Source organism: Perna viridis, chromosome 4 (genome assembly GCF_037379345.1).
Source record: "Perna viridis isolate PV_CMFRI_1.1 ecotype Kerala chromosome 4, ASM3737934v1, whole genome shotgun sequence".
NCBI classification, from domain to species: domain Eukaryota; kingdom Metazoa; phylum Mollusca; class Bivalvia; order Mytilida; family Mytilidae; genus Perna; species Perna viridis.
This window is the reverse complement of record NC_142448.1, coordinates 32066639-32081503: the sequence shown is the minus strand read 5'-3', so window position 1 is coordinate 32081503 and position 14865 is coordinate 32066639. Positions and strand designations below refer to the sequence as shown.

The 14865-nt window shown below is 30.1% G+C and overlaps 1 protein-coding gene across 1 annotated transcript; it reads right to left on the bottom strand.

Annotated features, from left to right (window-relative positions):
• Positions 1-6260: 6260 nt before the first annotated feature.
• On the bottom strand, positions 6261-14778 carry LOC148619772 (ADP-ribosylation factor-like protein 16). The gene is made up of 5 exons (XM_088580012.1): positions 14633-14778; positions 13569-13621; positions 13059-13178; positions 12248-12363; positions 6261-10167 (listed from the first exon to the last, which is right to left on the bottom strand). The coding sequence occupies exons 1-5, from the start codon at positions 14697-14699 to the stop codon at positions 9999-10001; spliced, it is 525 nt and encodes a 174-aa protein (XP_088436138.1). The 5' UTR covers positions 14700-14778; the 3' UTR covers positions 6261-9998.
• Positions 14779-14865: the final 87 nt, after the last annotated feature.

Below are 14865 nucleotides of genomic sequence, written 5' to 3'. Positions count from 1 at the left end.
TTGTTTTAGAGAAACATTCATTCTAAGTACTAATTTTATTCATGTATTTTTAAAAGTTACTTAAGTGTTCGTTTTTATAAGAATCAGGCAAAATAGGAAAAATCTGAAACATGCATGTCAAAAACCCACCAATCAATGTAATTTTGCTCAAGGATGCTTTTTTTTTTATTCGAAAAGACCTTTTTTTTATATCTCTGCATCACTGGATTTGTTTGGCAATTTTTCAGTAGAATATTAGAAAAATGAGGTTTTTGACAGTTATCTACTCCTGAAATATTAATTTTTAGTGCATTTCTATGAAATTCTAACTCAATTTACCAGGTATGGAAAATCTTATTTTTTTCTTTATTCAGATGGTGCAAATAGTCAAATTCAGCTTTCAAAATAGTGGCTTTTTTCATACCATGTTTCACCTGCTGCCTGATTTTTACATGGACAGACACTTAATTATCGTTTTTCATCAGCCTTTGTATAGTTGAACCAATATTTTGTTTTCGTTATTATTTATCATGAATATTAGAGCAATATAGGAAGGTGCTTCTGTTCCTTTGAAGAAAGCATTTGACCTCAATTGAATCTTTCAATAAATGGAAATATTTTCAGTTTTTATACATTGCACATTCCATGTAAGAGTTACGAAATATGGTTGTGATTTTCTTAATTTTCCAATATAAACTTCAGAAATATATTTATTATTTGTAAAGTCTTTTATTTGAAAATAATTGAAAACAATTTCAGTGTGTAATGTTAGTTGTTGATAATTGTAAGAAGCACTTTATTGATTGTTCCATTTAGTCTCTGCATGTAGGGTCTGGCAACACTCCATTCTACTTTCAATTCAGATTACCGGTACCTTTCAAATAGCTTTTATGATTGTGAAAACATCATTTATAAGGAAACTTTAGGATTTTGAACAGAAAGTAGAATGGAGTGTTGTTAGAATTATATGTAGTGACTAAATGAAGCAATTGGTAGGTCTTATCTAATTAGATTGGTAGAAAAATACATCAGATGAAGATGGTAGAGGTTAAATAGAATAAAAAGTTGTTATTTCTTTTTGTAAGAAGTTGTTACTGTTGAGTTTTGTATCAGTGAATAATTTTATGCAGTTTTATTTCTATTTCTATAGACAGAAAAGTTTGTTTTAAATTTTTGTTTTAGTGTAGGGGTTTATGACTCATTTTGACAAATAGACCCAGGGTTCTTACTATTTCAGTAGGATCTTTTCGATTTTTTCCATGTTCTAGAAGTTGATTATCACCACAACCAATTTATTTTTCATACTACAATTTCTTTTTGCCTTTGTTTTTTTTTTTGTCATTTTAATGACATTTTCCAATGTTTTAAATTGAAAAAAATATCACCAGCATGAAAAGATATGATATTATTAAACAAAATAAAGGAAAATAGAATTAAGAGAAGAACAGTATATTTTTGTTTCACCTTAATTGAAAATTAATAATTACTGTTTTGTATGTGTTTACCTGAAAAATTGGGTGCATAGAATTCAGTGTATATTTTCATTATCAAAGGAGATTTTCACCAAGGATGGACCATTGACCTGACATGGAATAACCTTTTCTGGCAAATATTTAAGAATGGGAAACCATAAAAACGAGAACAATAAATAAAAGTACAGTAACTGTTGTTAGAATTTATTTTGGTTCTCAATTTTTTACAGTGATTTGGATTTTAATAAGCAATGCCTTACAATTTGTGAACATGACACACCTACATGGGCAATATGAGAAATCTTCATAGAATTTTTTTTTAATTGTATTGAGTTCATGCAACAATGGCTAATACTATGAAGAGTTTGTTTATTAATTGTGCCATAATGCGACTTTTGTCAGTAAATGCACTTTATATTATTGTTAATCAGTATTTTGATTTTTAAATAGATTCTTGCCTTTCTTCTTTGAGAATTCTGGACTGAGTAGACTAGATTTTTAACTCTAACTAGATATACATGTACATGTACTAATTTTTTATTTCAGCAGTTTTCCCTTCTGCTTTTAACTAATTTACTAGTAGTGTTATCTTTTGACTAAACTTAATTCAGCATTGTATGGTGTAACTTGGAACTAACAATTTTACTCCGTTATAAAATGTCTTGTGCTCAAATGTAAGTGATGTTAAAAGCTTTCTAATGCTTAGAATGGCATGATCGAGTCATTGAGTAAGTCTGTGATCTTTATTTTGGCACTTGTAGTCAAATTTTAATTATTCACTCTTTCAAATTACATATTTTATGAAATATTCCATTAGCTACCAACATTTGATTTATTTAAGGAGATGCTGGCAAAAAATAAGCAAAATTGAAGATTTGTTTCTAAGCTTTCTGCTTTATTTCCATATAGTGTACTACTTTCTCATTTATATGCTTTATTTAATTAAATTGACTAAACTGATTATGTCGTCCCTAAACTGGGGAGACATCAATGCTAAGTTTTGTCTGTCTGTCTGTTCCTTGTATTGTTTATACTCTATATTTGCTCGTAATGAAATCTCGGACCATTATTTTACACTTTGTTTAGATGTGCAGGCCTTAGTGTGAATTTCAGCAGAAAAAAGGACGAAATAGGGAGAGACATTTATTTTTTTAACATGACACAATTAAGTATCCTTTTGTTATTTTCTTGTCAGTTGGTACACATTTGCTACATTTAAAGTGCTTTTTAAGTTGATTATACTTTACAAGTTGGTTGTAAATACATATTATTAATAGTTAATATATTATTAACATACATATCATTTACATGTATACAATTTTATGTTATTTTATTGGGTTGTGTTTTTTTATGTGGGCAAAAAAAAATGTGTGTGTCCTATTACACCTTTGAAAAAAAAAGCGTAGGTTGGTAGGGATCTTTTGGTTGTTTTACTCCTTTTTTCTCATTGAGTCAAGGGAGAAACAGTTTGACTTAAACAGTGATTATTGAAAAATTACAAAAGAAAACCTTAATGTACCCCATTTTTAGCTAGAAATTGGGTGGGTGGGGTAATAGGAAACACACATCTTTTTTGGATCTGGTCTTAGAAATATATTTTTTGTCTGTATTTTGATGTTATTTTTATTCTGTATTTTGATCGCAAATGGATATGGTAGAGGCATTGTTCATGTTGAAACTTGATATTTGATGAAGAAAAATAGTCATTTAACAATGGGAACAAGAAGTTTCTTTTATAATATTCTTATGTACATGGAAATCAGTTTGTTTACAAAACTGTACAATTCTTAACAGAAACAAATATTTGGATTTGGAGGATATATAGTGGTAGCTATTTCACTTTTCATTTCATGTGAAAGCTAAGTGCTTGAAAATTATATTTTAGGCACAGGTTATTCAGTTGCTTTAGTATCCATTAACAGACCATTTCACAGAAATTCATTGAATTATCTGTACACAGGATATCTTGTAATTTTCTGTGTAGTGTACATCACTAATCCAAGTTTGTGTGTACAAAACTATTATCCAAGGTTTTGATATGTACATTGTATTTTTGATTTCTCACTTACTCAGTTTTCATACAAAAAAAACATGATGTAGCTTATACTTGTGTTATTTTTTTTTAAAGTTATGTTAATGAATGCTTTAAGTGGCATACAATTTTACCTGTATGTGTTTTTCATCTGCACGTTATTTAACCTTGAATTTTATAGTAATTTACCAGTACTGTGCAAATTGTTGTGAAATTTACCACACTTGGCATTGCAATGTTTATTCCATTATGATTGTACTTATTGTTTTAAATCTGGCCGCTGAGAATTGAAAAAAATAGGCAATAAATCTATGAATACAAATATTACCTTGTACAAAGTATTGGGCTGAATTTAAAAAAAAAAGATAATTAAATTTTGATTCATTTTGATTTGATACTTGCACTTGTTGTTTAGGTATTTGATAAGTGATGAATCTATGTATTTTGTTCAGATTAAAAAAAATGTAACTGTCAGTACAAATTTTTATGGGGCATAAGTAGTAAGTGCAGTTGTTAAGTATGGCCTTTTCAACATTTTTAAACATTTAAACATTTTATAACATGTCATTTCTGTAATACGCTGCCTTTGTTCCTCACACTTTAAAAAATCATTCAACTAATTCTGATTTTGCAGTACTGTAAACTAAACATTTTGTGAACTTATTGTACCATTGACAGATTTTCTTTTTTATCTATTTTGTTTTTTAGATATTCATATTGACATTCCTTTTTTCTTGATTCATCATTTGACGACAAGAGATATAAGGAAGGGTCAGAATTGGATCATGCTGTGTATGTGGTTTCAGTCTATAGTCATTTATTGTTATGTATATCTTTTTGAATAAACTGTTATAATTTTTATGTGTTGATACTTTCTCTTTGCATTGTCAGGTTTCAGGCTTAATATTCATGTTTGGTTTCCTCTGCCAACTTGTGTGAGGTATATTATGATGGATTTTTTTACATCCATTTTAAAGTCGAAGTATCAATATTAGGTGTACACATGTCCACTTTTATCCCAATCCCAATGTCATGTGTCCCATGTCAACTATAAGTGGCTCATTTCCAATGTCAGGTGTTGCATGTCCACATTTGTAGCACTGCTTGAGGTGTTATTATCTTACTGTTAGGTCTCCACATACATGTATGTCATGACTCCTTTAACACTTCACCCTCTGTCTACTTGTTTTCCCATCCCTGTCTTGGTGTTCCGAGTCTTTGTGGGAAATATTTATTTGTGCCAATTATGGGATCTTTTGTGCCACAAGTTATTAGAGCCAGTATTACATTTGCACCACTGACTTTTAAACAAAAATAATTTACTACATAAATTAAATATTCAATTGAGCCATTTAGAAAAAAAAATATGAAATTGCAGGTGGCACAAATGATACCTCCAAAACATGTAATTTGCATAAAAAGGATTATCCCATCATGTTTCAACCAGTCTAGAAATTCTGTATCTGTTTTGTGGAAAAGCAAGGATTCTTGATGTAAAACTGATTTAATAATTATATGCATCTTACATTGAAGGGCTGAAAAGACAATACATTTACTTGAAAGAATAACGAGTAAAGCCAAGGGATTATCGTTGTGAAAAAAAAATCATAACTCAAATATAACTTACCGTCCAATAATATCCAAGTGGTTTCATACCACATGTATTCATAATATAATCTATATATGGAATTGTGATTCAGTAAATTGGAGATGCAATTAAAGATGCCCTACATTCCAAATTATAAAACTCCTAGTCAATACATGTACCAAAATTAACACCTACTTTATGATAAAAAAAATTATGTTCAGGTTTGAAACAGTTACACATTCTCATAACTACATATTATATTTGGTTTCTGGATTGAAAAAACTTCATCCATGGCCTGGGCAATCAATTGGTTGTGGAAATTGATGCAAAAGTATCATTTCCTTCAAATTTCAAATGTAAAGGGAGAGCAAGATTTACTTCACAAAATTATCAACCTTACACCATCAAGGATCCAACCCTTAATTCCTTGATGATAGTCCAGTGACAAACAGATTTAGCTCATCCTTCAGATAAGTAGATTAACAGGCCATTAAAAGAATCTAATACCTACTATAAGGCAAGTAGGGCGTCCTACCACAAACACAATATCAACGTATTATTCCCTTTATTTTTTACTACAAGGCAAGTAGGGCGTCCTACCACAAACACAATATCAACGTATTATTCCCTTTATTTTTTACTACAAGGCAAGTAGGGCGTCCTACCACAAACACAATATCAACGTATTATTCCCTTTATTTTTTACTACAAGGCAAGTAGGGCGTCCTACCACAAACACAATATCAACATAGTATTCCCTTTATTTTTAACATTAACATTTGTACAAAATAAGTATAAAAACAGGTTTAAAAATAAATTCAAATATAATCTAAATTATGGTACTTTTCCATGTAAAGTGTATTCGTGAAAAAAATAAGGTTTTTGGTATCAAAGCTATCAAGCATTAAATATATTTATTCATGGTATCTTTATTATTCATTCCTGTCAATATTTGGTTCAAATAGCAATCAACTTATTGTCAAAAAGTTTGAGACAATTCACAGCCACATGGTCTTGATAATTGTATGGTCAAACCAAACTGGTTGACTGACACTTTTATGTATACCATACAACCATACAGATTTTTGCACATGGTTCAGATCATCCAAGTAATAGTATGGTCTGGAAAATTATCCCATTTGGCATTGTGTGGGCTTTATTTTCTGCTAAGTTTATTAATATAACACTATTAACAAATTTATACTTTATTATCATTATCACAATACAAAATCTCACCAAATATATAAATATGGGTACAAATATCATAATACTGGCAAGGGAATGACAAACAACTCCAATTTGATTCATTTCACCCAATGTAACAACAACAAATTCAGCAGAATTCAAATATTTTATACACAGTGGCAGTACTATAGTGCCAGGTAATCATTAGAATTACAAGATTTGTTGTTACAGAGGTCAACATACCAGTTAACTCTCCTACAAAATCAATGAAAAATTTAGAATCATCCTCTTAAAAAATTAAGATGCTTGGGAGGTTTTTGGTTAAATTTACTATATTTACTATGAAAAATATTAAATAATTTTTCCATCAAAAATTTGCCTTAACATAAAAATCTCCCACATAAGATAGTATCAATGGAGGAGAATCATCCACATGAGATAGTATCAATGAAGAAGAATCTCCCACATGAGATAGTATCACTGAAGGAGAATCTTCCACATGAGACAGTATCACTGAAGGAGAATCTCTCACATGAGATAGTATCACTGAAGGAGAATCTTCCACATGAGACAGTATCAATGAAGGAGAATCTCTCACATGAGATAGTATCACTGAAAGAGAATCTTCCACACGAGACAATATCACTGAAAGAGAATCTCTCACATGAACTGTTCCAGGGTTAACTAGTATATAATTGTTTTGGAATCTACATTTTAAATGGAAAAATTACTTTTCACATTTGTGTAGTTTGGGAGAACCATGAAAACCCAATTCATAAAATTCAATTGGAAGCTTAGTAAATAAAAAAAAAGATAAATAAAAACAGATTTTTAAAAATATTTGAACTATTTCAACATGCTACTAGTGTGCTGCTTATCACTTATAATGCTCAATTTAACTGAACTGTCTTAAATAAGAATGCATAACTAGTAAATTAAACAAAGAGTAGCAATTCTACAAAACTATAACTTGCAGTTGTTTGTTAATAAAAGAATGTTTTTACAAAAAAAACCTTTTTCACTAAGGAAGCAGCTATTTGAGTACAGGGAGAGGATGCTGGAATCTTTGTACCAGAAATTTACTTTTCCTTCTTTGAGACCATTCACAATGTTGGTTTCCAACATTAATTCTTGTCCTTTCTTAATACACTTTTAAATCTGATAAACCTCCTATCCACCTACCCCCTTGTCTCATATACTGTAAACCAACAAATTTTCAGAAATTTTCAAGCAAGGAAAAAATCACAAAAAAATGATTGCTGCAAATAAGTCCTTTCCTTATAGAAAAAAATGGATAAGGTGAAATGCAACAAATATACCAAAGTATAACCTTCATATAAACATAGTTAATACTTTCAGAGATCACCTGATAGAAAAAATAATAAATCTATAGTAACAGCCCCATGACAATTCTTCAAAATCGAACTATTAAGTAAGTAATTTATCGACACAAAGACATAATACATGTTGGAGTGTAAGTCCTGTAAAATAAACAGTAGTGAAATGAATAAGATGTCCTGAAATGAGAAAAAAGTTGGTTACAGTAACACATTACTGTAAACCCGGAAATTTTCGTGCCATCTTTTTTTTGCGGTTTCTGCTATAAATCTGTTTTCATGCAGTTTTCAATTCCTGAAAGTTCATCAAATTATACTGTAATGTTTTTCAAGGAAATATTTGAGATAGTTAAATTTTTCATATTATGGATGTCGGCACAAAAATAAAACTGATGCAAAAATTTCACAGTTTACAGTAAATGATTGCTTGCTAATGATAATTGAAAATTTGAAGTTTGAAGCTAAGAATCTACCTTTCAGTTTTCCCATATAAGTATATGTGTTTCAGTTAAAACTATTTGCTTTGTATGACAATACCTATTTAAATGTGTTACAGTTAAAACTATTTGCTTTGTATGACCTATTTAAATGTGTCACAGTTAAAACTATTTGCTTTTTATTACCTATTTAAATAAGTTTGCAGCTTAAGATTTTTCTTTGCTATTAAAAACTTTATTTATACAGGTGCTAACTGTTCTAGAGTCTAAATATCTATATCTTTTACAATACTTGTCAGTATTTTTTTTTACAGGTGACAATACAATAAAAAAAAGCCCATCTAATTAAATGTGCACCAAGTGTTCGAGGTTTTTTTCTTCATAGACCGAAGAAATATAATAGTCATTCCTCATAATTGGATTTTACATGTAGTATCAAAATTTAATGAGTAAATCATCAAAAAAAGGTTGATACCATCAGTGTCTCACAACAAAATTTGGTCTATGAGATGATGGACAAAATTTGTTATCCAATCAAAAAGCATGTTACTTCTGAAATTAAATTGGTTAATGATACCTGGAACATAACAAACAACATTTGTGGATAAAAACACCTTAAAAGGGGTCAAAATTTTTGTGTAAATAATCCGATCAAATTGAAATTTAAACTTGCTCTGTTTAAATCCACGAACTTGTGTTTTTTCTCTAACCCTTGAAAACTGGTATCCACAAATTAAAGTACTTTTACAGTAATCAAAGTTGAAAACTTAATTTGGAAAGTTTAGACACATATATTAATACTTTTCACCTAAGCAGATAAATTATAATGATAGTTTCAATGAACATTTTTATCATTATGCATCAAATATTATGCAATAATCAACTTAAACAAATCAAATGTAAAGACATTATATATCAATTCAAAGTAAACATATTAGAATATAGGCAGCATAATTGGCCATTTTTGTTAATATTTTTCTTTTTATTTTGAGTAAGATTCCTAAAATTATATGTGAACTGGTAAATGTGTAGAATTTATGGTCTTTGAATTCACAATTCAAAACAATTTGTTTGAAAATATGGAAAATGTAGGATCAATAAGAGGATTTGCATTTTAAAGGGAAAAGTGATACAAAGTAAAAATTTAAAAATTTTATCATTATAGTTTAAATTTTAAGAAATTCAAAAAAACTAAATAAACTAAGGGATTTTTCGAGAAAATATAAATAAAGAAATAACCCAATTTTTAGTTGTAGTGTGGTCTCAAAAAATTCACTTTCTTAAAAAAATATCAGTTGATCTTGCACATCAATCTATTATTAATACACTGGATAACTGTGTGGATTTTCACTTCAATTCTACAAAAAGCATGGAAAATTGGAAGCACAAACTTTACATGGACAAATGAGAAAACCAAATTTTCAATCCTGAAAGAAAGACACAAAACAATGTATTCACTGAACAACAGATCAAACCTGAGAATCAGTTTTCAATTAATAAGAGTATCCCATATCTAGAAGAAATGTTAACATCCCAGATTGTGAGTTTTATTACAGGGATTGCAACATACATGTAATAATATCAATTGCAATAGAAAATTATCAAATAACTACAGCATTTTCAGTGTCTTTTATAATCATTGATCAAATAAATGGAAACTCTAAAAACAAATTTCAATCCTAATTTTAACTATCTTTTGTAATCTCATACTTTACAGGTATTATATACAATATTTCAATAAATTTATGCATGTTTCTTTGTCCTAGCAATGCTTTTATTTGTAAAATTGTCACTCTGTAATTGTAAGAATCAGGTCAAACTGAAAACTATGGAACGTTTGGACTATGGCTTGTCCAGCATGTTTGTTTTCAAGTTTGATCTAAGCCTGCCTATAAAAATAATATAGTTGTTCCATGATAAGATCATGAGACATGATTGAAAAAATATACTTCCTAATAGACAGTATTATCAGCTCTGTGGTGAGATTTGATGAAGCCAGTCAATAACATCAGTCAGTCCTTTCCCATTGAAGGCACTTATTTCTAATACTGAAATCAGTAGCTTTGTATTCAGGGTTATGTCATCCAATCTGAATGAGGATTCTACCTGAAATCTTGTAAGAGCTGTTGGCTGATCCCTACAATATGAAAAATAATATATGTGAAGTTTTTTTTTTGAAGTGTACTATTTTTTTGCAGTGGATGAAAGTGTAAAGAATAACTAGAAAAACTATGAGTAAAACTCACAAGGTGATACCCCATGCTCATCTCCCTAAAAACCATAAAGGAAACTCCACATTCAGATGGAAAAACAAAATTTGAGATGCACAATAGCACCATGTAATAGAGAATCAGTGAAAGTTTCATCAAATTTAGTGGAGTTACAGATTATAACTAAGGACCGACAAAGGCCCAGACACTATCTATCACTATATACCTAAAAATTATGACTACATATTTTAGTTTGTCTTATTTCATCATTGAAGAAAATAAGACTATATAAACCTGTGAGTTAATTAACCAAACAGGGAGAAAGCACAAAACAAAGTCCTAATTTAGAGAAAGGATGACTGCACAGATCAATTAGACAAATGTGTGCAAATAGATTGTGGTAGTTTCTGAAATTGATTCGTGATTTTATGACAAGATATGCTAAGCAAGATAAGATAAAAAAGCTTTATTTTGATTTGGTGTAAGTTAACAAAGAACACACTACATGCAAAAGTACTGATCTAAATGAAATACCTGCCAGATTCATTAGAGATGGAACTCGTATTATTAAGAAACCTATTAGCGCAATTATAAACCAGCCTATAAGTTCAAGTGACGTACCACACAGCATGATATATGAACGAGTAAACCACTTAATAGACCTTTAGAAGTTGGCAATTATAGACTTGTCAGCATATTAAGCATTGTTTCAAAGATTCGTGAGAGGAGTTTTTATGACCAACTTGCAGATTTTTTACAAGATAACAATATGTTGTATAATTTACAATCTGGGTTCATTAGTAAATACTCCACTGATATGTGCCTTATATATTTACTTGATCATATAAGAGGTAATAATGCTAAAGGTTTATTTACTGAAATGATCATGCTAGATCTACAAAAAGCTTTGGACATGGTTGACCATAATATAGTGGAATAAATTGAAAATAATGGGTGATGAATCCATCGATTGGTATAAATCATATCATTCCAAAAGAGTATAATTTGTATCTTGTGATAATATAATGTCAGAAGCAATGAATGTATCTTGTGGTGTCCCTCAAGTTAGCATATTGGGCCATCTTCTATTTTTAACTTATGTCAATGTCATGTCGATCGATATTGAATAAAATGTAAACTTATTTTGTATGCAGATGATAGTGCAATTTTATTTAGTCATAAAGATAAAGAATTGTATCTAATAAATTAGGGAATGTTTCTGAAAGTTGTTCAGACTGCCTTATTGATATATATAAACTTTCACTCCATCTGTATGCTGATCAGTCCACCAAAAAGATCAAACTTATATCAGGTTTCTGTTTTAAGTGTTACTATCATGACATCAAATCTACTGATTATATGAAATATTTAGGTGTATCTATAGACAAGTACCTTAATTGTGATTATATCATTACAAACATTGTCCAGTAGGTTAACTCAAGACTTAAATTTTAGTATAGAAATGCCAAATGCCTAGACCATAGATCAAGAATGACTCAAGCAACTGCATTTATACAGTTCTACATTGATTATTCCTGTTCATCTTGGTATAGTAGTATTGGGAAGGGGATGGCAAAGAAACTACAAGTATTACAAAACAACGTTGTGAGATTTGTTCTTGGTCTTGGGTCTAGAGCTAGAATAAACTTGATGTATGAAACAGAGTTAATATAATTACTGTTGAAAACAGGTGTGCAACAGCTTAGACTTAACCATCTTTTTTAAAGTATTTTTCAAGGTAATGCTCCTAGTTATTTATCAGAAGGTTTTCATCTGAATCATACTAATACAAGAAACTCATATGAACTTCTGTGTTTCAAGCACAAATATTTATGGCAAAAATAGTTTTTTTGATATAATGCCACTATAGATTGAAATAATTTTCAAAATTATTATAATATAAAATGCTCTGTTTTTGTCACATGAGAACACAAGACTAATAACAGATCTGACTACTTGGTAAATACTGTATTCAAGAATTTCTACACTACTTCAAGTAGCACTTACATTTTATTAAGTAACAAGAGTATAGGAATATTTTGTACAGCAGAGCTACTGATGACTGTCAGAAACTGTATACATGCAGCAGATATCTGGGCTGGATTTGATACATCTATCACAAACTGAAAAAAAAATAGAAGCAATGATCAATTTTGTCTTTGAATTTCCTACCATCTGATATTAAAAAATGAAACATAACTGAGAGCGCAATAGGTTACTAAAGACAAAGTGTAAGATTTTATGTTCTCAAACATGGCTATGCCAGGTTAGAAAACATTGCAATCTTATACAAGGGTGACTATGATTTCTTGTCTTTCACTTTCTGTTAGGGTTTGATTCTTCTTTGCACTTTTAAAATCAAATTTGTAGTAAGTGTACCAATTCTGAGGGCCCTGCCTCAAGTTATGCCTTTGTGTTAACATGATGGCATAGAATTTTGTATTGTATTGTCACAAATGGTGCATTTTTATCTCATCTGTGGGATAGATATGAAGAATATATATGCAACACCAGTTAGAGTGCAAGATATAGGGAAATCTCAGACACCCAAGGGTAATATTTAATCCTTCTATAATGAGGCTCTGCCCAATTAGAGAACTATTGTTTCTTACCCAAGGGTGTCTGTGATTTCCCAATCTTGCATAAGAAAAGCTGGTTTTTGATTCTTTTTCTCATTTTGAGTTTGCTTCCTGACTAAAAGTTTGAATAGAAATGACCTACATTTAATACCTTATCATGATGTACCAATGTGGCCAGTGATACATCACAACTAGGTGTAAAATATGATCATTTATACACAGAATATCAGATAACTCACAATCAAAGCTGACAAATCTTTTAAATAACTCCTCCATATTGGACACATAGATCCACCCAGTTCTCTTACAACCACTTCCTGTTTTTTACTAACAGGAATATTAACTAGATTTGTCCCCACCTGTCAAAAATATGAAAATCAAATATCAATACAAAAAAAAATCCATATACAGACAAGAAATAGGATTCCTGATACAATAACCAATAAGTATTATAAGGTGCTTCTTGATTGCAGCTAGACGTGATAGGAAATTTCAGCCTTACCCCCTTTTCTTCTTGCAAATCTGAAGCACACACTTTCATTTTTCACCAGGATGCAAAACCTGTTTGCAGTCACATAAGAGTATAAACAAAGTTATGGTTTTAAAAATATATTTGAATTGTTTCTGATCTCTTGTACCTTTGTTATTATTTTAGAATTTTAAATTATAATAACTAGATTTAAACAAAATACAATATGAAATAAATTTGCCTATTTACAGCTTTCTAGAAATCTTTAAATAAAGCTTACCGTTGGTATTGTTGTTGGAACTTCTCCAAGCTTTCCTATATCTTTTACAGTATCTTGACAATATTAAGGATGTGTAAAATTTGATATAAAGTGGAAAAGGATAACCTAATTGTTGGTATAGCAACCTTACACAAACCACATTTTCAATGAATACCTAGAAATTTAAACTGAACCATGGTCCTTACCTTAAAAATTATGTTTTACAATGGAGGCTAAAAGTAAAACAATTTGTTAAACATATCCTAATTTTTCTTCATCATCTGTAATTCTGTTTCCAAAAACCTAAATTTCCAAATCCCAAATCCAAAGTTAGATGTAAAAGTGTTATTCATGAATTGTTTTCATTTTTTAAATTAAATCCCAATATTGTCTGAATAAATTTTTATTTGTCAATGGGATTTTCAAATATAATTAGAATAGGTATGGTGTATATGTGAAAGAGACTACAAATCCTGGTCTTCAATGAATGACAAGGAAACCCTCATACCAAAGGGCAGGCTGCAGCTGGCCCCAAAACATTATACACATATAGTCAAGTAACATAAAAAATAACACTAAAGGAGAAAATGAAACCAAACACACAGAGGCCAGAAATTCCTGACTTGGAATAGGCACAAAAAATGTGGCTGGGTTAAAGTACTTTGGCTGTAAAGACTGTGTAACTTGATTTTAGAATTAAAACAAAACAAAAGGAAGGGTATGTATAGTGAAACCTGTTAAAACCAAATACCTCTGGAACTTAAAAACAGGTGTTTCATTTACCAAAGTTCAAAATACATTTTTTTCTCCCACTTATTACTTATAAAAAATTCCTGAACAAACTTGGAAAAAATGACATATGGCATGAAGTTTATTGAAAAGGAACTTGATACTTTATTTTGGACTTCACTCGCACGTAAGGTAATTGCCTTCCTCATTTTAATCTTCAATCTTAATTTTAAACGGACAATATTGGGGCAATGTTGTCGGTACAAAGTCACTCAGACTCAGAGACTCCAGGCTTCACTCCTTCAATTCAGAGTTGTTTGGTGCTTCACGTCTCCAAATAATATTGTAAAGGATACGAAAATTTTGAAGTCTTTTCAATAAAAGTGTTTTTCCAACACCTGTTGGACCGATGATAAGACACATTTTTGTTACATTTTAGGACCTGAAATTGTCGCGATTTTAGTCCTGTTACCGGTGGAATGTTTTTGTCGCCTACAACATTGAAAAAGAACTTCCTACTGATTATTAGTATGGTGATTTTGGCAATAAAAATGGAGCCAAATATTGATTTTAGATACATATTTTATTA

Coding starts and splice junctions, on each gene's coding strand:
- LOC148619772 (XM_088580012.1), bottom strand. CDS start 14,699: ATGTGTCTTATCATCGGTCCAACAGGTGTTGGAAAAACACTTTTATTG. Junction 13,622..14,632: donor GAAAAGACTTCAAAATTTTC/GTATCCTTTACA, acceptor AATATTGTCAAG/ATACTGTAAAAGATATAGGA. Junction 12,364..13,058: donor AAGATTTGTCAGCTTTGATT/GTGAGTTATCTG, acceptor TTTTTTTTTCAG/TTTGTGATAGATGTATCAAA.